The 8,848-nt window shown below is 39.7% G+C and overlaps 1 protein-coding gene across 1 annotated transcript; it reads right to left on the bottom strand.

Annotated features, from left to right (window-relative positions):
- Positions 1-602: 602 nt before the first annotated feature.
- On the bottom strand, positions 603-7,452 carry LOC140952584 (monocarboxylate transporter 14-like). Its single transcript, XM_073402010.1, has 4 exons — positions 7,304-7,452; positions 3,448-4,028; positions 2,642-3,014; positions 603-808 (listed from the first exon to the last, which is right to left on the bottom strand). The coding sequence occupies exons 1-4, from the start codon at positions 7,437-7,439 to the stop codon at positions 621-623; spliced, it is 1,278 nt and encodes a 425-aa protein (XP_073258111.1). The 5' UTR covers positions 7,440-7,452; the 3' UTR covers positions 603-620.
- Between the last annotated feature and the right edge of the window lie 1,396 nt (positions 7,453-8,848).

The following is an 8,848-nucleotide window of genomic DNA, read 5'->3' as shown; positions in this document are numbered from 1 at the left end:
TATTTAAGACGCGTCTTATTTTTCTTCGTATAAATGGCCCTAATGTTCTTTATTAAAAGTGTAGTAAATAAATATTTCATATTAAAAATGCTATGTTGTAATAATTTAGTCTGTTGCTTTTGTTGAAGTTACTCTGTCTCTTTGTTACTCTGATACCCTTCGGCATGTTACTCACTTTGTTACTCTGTTACCTTGCTCCTTCGTTGTCGATTATTCCAAAAGATTAAAAGCAAGGATGTGAAGCGAGGTTTTCAATGACTTTTTTGTTGGCGTCGCCCTTGTCTTATATGAAACCCATTTGCGAAAACATATGAATTGGCATATGTGAAAATGTCGCATTCCAACATGTTGGTCTAACTTAGGGTAGCCTGCGTAGCTGGCGGTATTGTTATACCCTGCTTACTTTCTTGGCGGCGAAGCTGCGAATGAAAATCCCTCGGGATTTCAATTTGACTTGCCCCCACCCCCAACCCCCCCACCCCCCCCCCCCAAAAAAAAAATAATAATAATAATAATACAACACTCGCCTGCTAATCCTCGCAGCTATTTAGGTTAAAAACAACAGAGAACAGTTGAACAGTTTTTAAAAACGTTTAATTGCAATCAGTTTTAATCCTTATCTACAGTACAGTTTCTTTTTCCTGAACAAAGCATTCCAAGAAATCGTCTGGCTGTTCATGTTTTTCTTCATTTAAAGCTTCTTTCTTTAACAGCCTGTTAAGGAATACAACAGATGATCCGAACACCATGATTCCTCCAGCTGTGTAAAAGGCAGGTCCGTACGCATGCGTAGTGTCAGCTATGAAACCTGTCGGAGAGTTTGGAAATGTTACTTACATTACTTACGTCAGTGTCACCCATGCAGTGGGGACATGCTTTACATATCCAGAGTTCAAGTTCATGACCTTTCATTACTAACTCTAATTTGTTTGTAAATGCAAAAACATTAACCGACTACAGTACGTATTTCAAGGACGTAATCCAATACTACTATTGTCAATTCAGTCCGGTGTCCGCTTAATAGAGGTTTTTAACAATAGAGATTAGCCAAATACAACTTATTTTAGTGTCCGCGTCCGCTTAATAGAGGTGTCCGCTGAATAGGGGTTCATTATAAAGGAAAATATAAGACGTTAATTTCGGGACCCGGCTTAGTGTCCGCTTAATTGGGGGTCTGCTCAATAAGTGTAAGTACTGTATAAGTATAGATAGTTTTCACATGACGTCACGGCGGCCATATTGGTGTCCCAAAACAATGAAACGGCGGCCATGTTGGTTTCCCAAACCAGTCCTGTGGAAGTTGAGTTCCTTTCTTATGCAAACGCTTTATTTTGTTCCAAAAAATTTGCATACATCCCGGCCACGTGACTGAAAACACTCTATAGGTAATAGCATGATTTGAAGTGATATTTGGCATAAATCGGCTCGAGTGATATTTCGAAATTTTTATACGTAAATTGCCCCGAAATGCTCATTTTTGGCAAGTAGGCCTCTTGGACATTGTTCTTTCAGAATATCCTGACAAATCCCATAATCTCAGAAATTTCATTTTATGACGTCATTACTTTAGTACTCTATAGCCCCAAGCTTGTTCATTTCTCTTCTGTCCGACACATGTTAACACTATCAGTGACAATGATGATGTATGTGTAGGCGCTAAATTGAATAGCGCCACAATTTTATGCTTCTGCGTATAACACTGTACACTCAGTGATGCAATTTCCATAAGTCAGTGTCATCCCCAGAGTTTTCGCCACCCTCTTCCAGCAGAACAGGCTTCCTTATAACATACCAAGTGGGTTATCACCCCCGGGGGGGGGGGGGGGGGGGTACTCCCTTATAAGGGCTTAATGGGGACGTGCGGCCAGCCAGGGTATGTTTTTCGGGATTTTTGTCTTAAACAGGGTATCGAATTTATCATTTTTTGTCTTAATCAGGGTATCGATTTATCAATTTTTGTCTTAAACAGGATAAATGTCTTAAACAGGGTATCAAAAATCGGAATTCTGTCTTAAACAGGGTAAAAAAAATCAGCGATATTTGTCTTAAACAGGGTCAGGGTATGAGGGGCCGTGCCGCAACCTCCCCACCCAGGGATATATCGATTACCTCCCGGGGGGTTATCACGCAGGTGAACCCGTAGAAAGTGTGGTCGATTGCTTTTATAAAATAACTTTAAGTAAAACGGAGTTGTCTATGAGTTTACCTGCACAATAAACCATTGTTTTTTTAACCAATAAGAACGCGCCTACTATCTTAGTTATTTTATAAAAAGCCTTATCCTCACTAGCCACTTTGATATTGAAGCAGTATCAGCGCTGTATATAGTGCAAGAGTAAGACAAAGAGTACCAAAAGTTAAAGTTTCACAAATGACGTGTGAATATCATATGTTTAAAGTGTTTGGAATAGCAGTTGTTCCACTTCTCTCACTTCTTTTTTGTTGCACAAGAAGCCGGATTTTTTACTTGGTCATAGATGTTGGTTTAGACGCGGATATTGTCCTCCAAAATTAACCTTCGATTGATGCCTTTGTTGTTTACAAACCTCACGGAAAGCAAAGCCTTGTCTTGCACGTGCAGGGCGAGGATACAAAGTGAATTTTGCTAATTGAGTAAATGCTTGAAGGAGATATAACTTACCTATTATAACTGGACCTATGGCACTAGAAAGACCAACAGAGAATGCGACAAAACCCCAAGCTTGGTCAGCTGACTTCTGTCCTACACATGTTAACACTATCAGTGGCATTAAGCCGTATCGTCCACCATCCATGAGACCAAACATAACAGATAACACCACCACAGCTTTGTAAGATGTTGCCACGGGTAACAGAAGCAAGCAGACGCCAAGACATGTTGTTGAAAATTGATAAAGATCAAAGATGTTGAAGAATTTGAATTCACTAAGCTTGCAGAACAAGTGGTTGCTAAAAAAGAAGGCGATCGCCATGTAGATGTATAGCATGGAGGCTCGTTGCGTTGAAATGCCAAGTTCACTCTCACAAAATTTTACCTAGAAAGAAAGACGGAAACAACCAATATTTAAGTAGTTGGCGATTATACAGATCTGACATATTTATAGAATATAGATGGTGAAAAGTCGATCATTTGCAGAGGAGTGCGTTACGTTAATCGTTGCAGTGACAGAAAAAGTCGCCATGAGGTGATCTAAGGATTAGTATAGGGTTAGAGAACATATGGGGTATTTTTTTTAGAAAGATTACTACGTACGCGGGGGTATAACGGGAAGGAGGAAAAATTGTTAAATTGATTCTGAAAAACGGAGAAGTAATATTTTTATTAAAAAAATTCTCTTCCTCCTCGAATTCCCTGTAAATCTATCGTATTGCGGGGAAGGGATCAACTCTAGATGACTGTTTCAGAAACGTGTATTTAAAGTTAGAATTGATTGTATAACAATAAAATTTAGTTAATTCACATCTTACCAGGAAAATTGATAGCGTAGGCACGGAAAAGAACACCAAGGTAACGGAGAAAAGATAAATGATGAAGTGCCCATTTCGCGAAAGGCTTGGTGAGTGAGTGGCTTCCACACCTTGTTTGGATCCGTCATCATTTCTTTTGATGGTACCTACGGTAACATCCGATTTTGGGTCGTAAGAGTAGGCCAGTAGGATCGCCAGGAAAAACAAGATGGCCCAACCTCTGAGGGCGTTTTTGAATCCATAATTTGAAAGAAGAGCCTCGGTGATTTGCGTCACGACGAACATGCCTACACTTGATGACGACGCTGTTATTCCAACTACAAGAGAACGCCACTTCACAAAGTGTCTTAAAACAACTAGAACGCTGCAGTGGTAGGACATTGCTGAACCCAATCCTCCAATTACTGAGAATAAAATAAGGAAAAGCCAAACATTGTCCTCGAACGAGCTTACGCAAAAGCTGATCGAAATTATAAGACACCCACTTATGGCTGTGATTCTAAATCCGAGACGTTTAACCAGAAGGTTTACCAATGGTCCAAAAACCCAGGAGAGTGCAATGTAGAGTGAACCGACCCAAGCTGAAAGAAACCATTATAAAAGTGTTACATATTAAGTTGTATATAGCTGATTCAATTAAGGTTGCTTTGGGCAATGGTAATTTGGCATTGGATAGCTATTGTTGGCAGTCACACAAGTAAATCATTACCTTGTTCCACATGCCCAAATGTCCAATGTCTAGTTACCAATATAACAAATTACCAAAGCAACCTTTTTTGATTTAGCTGTATGACCTTACTGTCCTTAGTCTCCCAGTCGCAGTAGCCCAGTGGATAGATCGGCTACCCGGTGATCGCAATCGGGAGGTAATGGTTACTTCAAAGATGTTAAACAGTCGAGACGGATATTAATATATAAATAGCTCTGACGGCGGGTATCGTTTTAAGAGCAACCGTGCTTTGTTTAAAAAACCACGACTGATGAATGAAGTTTATACTTAAAGTGTCTTAAATGAACACAGGTTAAAATCAGCTGAAATTTGGAAGAAGTAAGTCAAAATCCGAGAAGGCCTCCAGGTTTACAGTCCTATCTTCACTTTCTTTAGACCCTGTTTTCGACTCGACAAAGAACTGCAAAATAAGCACCGATTTGCTTTTTTGGCCCCTACAGTAAGTTATGGCCCGCTAAGGGAACGTACATTTTTAATTGGGTTGGAGGGGGGGCGGGGGTAGACCGGGGCTTCAAAGGAGAGGGTCGCCAGCCACATGCAAAGACCGAATTCCGTTAGGAACACTAACAGGATCCTACAGAAACATACACCACTGGAAATAATCAATTTGCACAAACAGAGCAGTTTCATGACCTCTCAAAGCGAGACTAATGCTCCATACACTGTTATGATCTATCCGCTGAGGAGAAAAGAGAAAAGAGAACCCATTGGTCACGTTCCTCACGTTTCACACTATGTCGAGCTTATGAGTCGTGTTTGGCCTGTAAACACTTTATTTCCTACTATTGTTTCTGGTTTGTTATGTAACTGATGACGTATTTCCTTGACCAGTATCCTCCAGTCCACATCCTACTAGAGCGAGCATTCAACCACAGGGCACCCACACAATGCTCGTGTGTAACCACAGGCATCCCAAGCTGACGTTACGAGTGTGTTATGTATATAAATGGGTGTCTCGTTTACAAGTAGCCTGTGTACAGACGTCCCCCCTCCCTCAGGAAAAATCGGGAGAGGAGACGTCTGTGAATCACCGTCGTTAATCGTGTTCCGGTATACATTTGCATAAATTATTTTGTTCTTTCGGTGACAGTTGAAAAGGCACATGTCCGTCGAAAAATAGCTCTGGCATCTGTGCACAGGCTAGCCGAACATCTTCACGCAATGTCCACCCAAAAATCCAGATATACTAGGAAGATCTCTGATTACAGTCAAGCCAGGTAAAGCGTACCTTCCAAGATGCTATTAATGTAATTATTATTGGAAAGTTGAACCGTTGGTAGTTGTAGATTTCAGATTCATCTCTGTGTGCATTCTTGCATGCGTAATGAGCCGTGAATTCATACGCGATTCAGTTACGAAATTTCTACCAGCTCAGTTTCCCTGAATTTGATGTAAATGTCTTCTAAGACATTTAATCCATTCAAAGATTTTAAATCTGACCAAATGCAGAGAAGTTATCTTAAAATATTCACTGCTCATTACGCATACAGGAATGCCGATTTAAATTTGACACCAGTTACGGGAACGACTGACGGATTCATTATACAAATCATCAATTCATTAATAGAATCTTTTTGGGGTAACTAAGCTTGACCTGCCTTGGCTGTTAACGTTGGATTTTGTATGCCTTCTCTTTTATTTACCGAGCAGAATTACCGAGCAGCAAACATCGGTGGTAACATCTCATGCCTTTTCCAGAGAGCCGAAATCCAAATACCGGTAAATAAATATGAATGTCCACAAAGGCTGAGCTTTTCCCCGGGGAATCTATTCTGACGTTCATTCACCAATCGCAACACCGGAAATTATATGCGTCATGGCATTAACATTACAACCAATCAGAGGCTGTACCCAACATTCCGGGGAAACGGGAACAAGATTATCGTCGGCGATTCACAGACGTCTAGTCTCCCGATTTTTCCTGAGGGAGGGGGGACGTCTGTACACAGGCTAGTTTATAAGCGACCGTTGAGACTTTGTATGAGAAATAAATTACTGAGGTCTGCGAACGCCAAATATCATTTTATTTTTACTTTTTTTCTATAAAATAAATAAAAGAGACTTACCTTTGATATATGCGTGTGTTTTTTGGTGTGAATTCATCAATTTAGTCGCTTTTTTGGCTGTTATTGTGTGACCCCTGTCAGAGAGTGACAGGGGTTACACAATAACAGCCAAAAAACCCACTCGTAAGGTGAGCTTAGATCCCTGTGGTGTAACCGATTGTTATTTTATAGTAAATGAACTGGATTTACCGTTTGCTTCACCTTTTATGATATATTGCTAAAGTATGTTTATAAATCAATGTTAAATAAACGTTGAATTACCTTACCTGTGGTATATCGTCGTCCTTTTGCCTCAAAAGCGCTTTTTTAAGCGATTTTTAAGGATTTTTAGTTAAAAGGAACGGTAAACGGCGAACTCAAAATCCTTTAAAATCGCTCAAAAAACTCTTTTGAGGCAAAAGGGCGACAATATACCACAGGTAAAGTAATTTTTTCTGAAAGTGAAAAAATAATGCGATTTTTGTTCAGTAGTTCCCAGCTGACATAAACCCACAGAGCAAATTCAGTTGACTCCCGTTAGCTCGGACTCTCGATAACTTGAACCTCCAGCTAACTCGAAGTAATTTTTGTTTCCCTTCAAATCATTTCTATATAATTTTACCCTTGATGACTCGAACCATGTTGTAAGCGGGTGACGATTCAAATCAATCTTGTGGCTTCGAATTCCCTATAACTCGAACTTTTTCCGATTTCCTAAGGAGGTTTGCGTTATCGGGAGTTGACCATCGGTAGACTGTACTCGGAGTACAAAACAAATCAAATCAATCGACCCTGTCGACAGACTCACACGAAATTATATACCCTGTTTAGGACAGATTCACACATGTTTGTTTCAAAGGCGACTGTTAAAAGGCAGTGAATCAAGCTTACAAATAGTACTCCAAATGTTGGGGAGAAAGAAATTGAAACAAAAAAATTTAACTAGTCAGCTTGAGAATTTAAGAATTTGGAATTCCCTAAACTCTGTTCTCAGTTAAAAAACAAAGACAAATACAGAAACATATATATATCCCTGCTTAGCTGGTTATGTTATTTAATATATAGCTGAACAAAAGATTACCGGTTATCGCAATGCGCTGCCTGAAATGTCGCAACAGAGACGGCAAGAACAGTCCAAAGCTATAGTAGCTTCCATTGATCAGCGTCAAAATTACAAACGCAGCGAAACAAACAAACCAAGACCATGGACTATCCATTCGTCGTCTCAGATCAACCATCGCGGGAGATCGCCAAGTAGCTATAGAAAGAGCTAGAAAGCGAAATTCAATTCCAAAAAACAAAAAAATTCAAAAACAACGTATCATGTTGCTGAAAATCAATTCATTCAATCTAAATCAATACACTTTTTTTTTGTTTTTGATAAAAATAGCTAGAGGTAAAAAAACGTTTAACATGTATTTGTTTTGGGATAAAGGTTTTTTTACGAGGATTTCCCAGCTATTTTATTAAACTTGTGATCAATAGCAGGGGCGGATCCAGGATTCTTTTTAGGAGGGGGTGCATTCGTCTCTTGCTCTACTTCAACACTAATGAACCACATAGTTTTTTTTGCAGAATACCAGTTGTATTAGAAAACCGCAGGTCATCTCAGGAGGGGTGGGGGGTGCGCACCCCCTGCACCCTCCCCCTAGATCCGCCCCTGAATAGATACTTCCTGCTGTCGTGAATCCGCTGCGAAACAGGTGACTGATTTGTTCGTACACGTTAAAATATGTTTTACACCTAAAGATATTCAAGTTTAAGTTTTAACCTTACCCCGATCTCTTCGTGTAGATTTCCATGAAATCACTCTAATTTGTCTTTGTTTTCAACACAATTTTCCCGTGTTTTCAGCGTATTCATGCTATATCGAGTACACATCTTAAAAGAAAAGTATTTTTACTGATCATGGCTTATTTAATGTCTTCTGGTTTTCAGATGCGTGTTTTAAATGAAGAAAATTTTTAGTTGTGACTTTTACAGGCGTCCACGTGTTATATTAAATTGTCCTTTGGATTTTCTGGTCACGCTTGCAACCGATTTATGGAAAAGCTTAACCAATCATCTTTTATGATCACACCTCTACAGGCCGGGTGTCCCAAAAGTTCGTTCCTCTAATTTCATGCACTATAACTTTTGATCAAAACTTTATTTTTACGTGAAATTTCTAGAAGATGTTTATTTCTCTGTCAAGTACATGTGTTCAGAATTTCAGTAACTGGCATGCCCTTTTTGTTTTTTATCACATTCTGTAGCCGTTGCGGCATGAAGTGGCATACAGCCTGTAGACCAACAAATGATCCATTTTGAGCTTTTTATCACCTGGTGCGCAGGATCCAGTTCAACCGGCCCAAACAATACTTGTTTAGTTTAGGCAGCTGAAAAAATTTATTTTGGGCATTCATCCAAAAAAGATAATCATCCCGGCCCCCTTCCACAGCAAGGCTTTTGTAATTCTTTACAAATTTGAAACGAGCTGGGCGTTAATTCACTATCACCGCCATCTCAGGGGCCTCTAATTTTAAACATTTCAAACAGCTTTTCATGACCCTTTTATTTGGCTTGCTAACTATGTGAGACTGAGCTTCCTTGTTGAGTCTCCTATTTTGTATCTAGCCTTCTTTAA

Source organism: Porites lutea, chromosome 11, assembly GCF_958299795.1.
Source record: "Porites lutea chromosome 11, jaPorLute2.1, whole genome shotgun sequence".
Taxonomy (NCBI): domain Eukaryota; kingdom Metazoa; phylum Cnidaria; class Anthozoa; order Scleractinia; family Poritidae; genus Porites; species Porites lutea.
Note: the sequence above shows the minus strand (reverse complement) of the source record. Positions and strands in the feature narration are given on the sequence as shown.

What these genes read in the sequence shown, in the direction of transcription:
- LOC140952584 (XM_073402010.1), bottom strand. Translation starts at nt 7,439, where the DNA reads ATGGATAGTCCATGGTCTTGGTTTGTTTGTTTCGCTGCGTTTGTAATT. An exon ending in GCAGCGCATTGCGATAACCG is followed by an intron (nt 4,029 to 7,303) that starts GTAATCTTTTGT and finishes GGTTTCTTTCAG; the next exon opens with CTTGGGTCGGTTCACTCTAC. An exon ending in CATAGGTCCAGTTATAATAG is followed by an intron (nt 809 to 2,641) that starts GTAAGTTATATC and finishes ACTCTCCGACAG; the next exon opens with GTTTCATAGCTGACACTACG.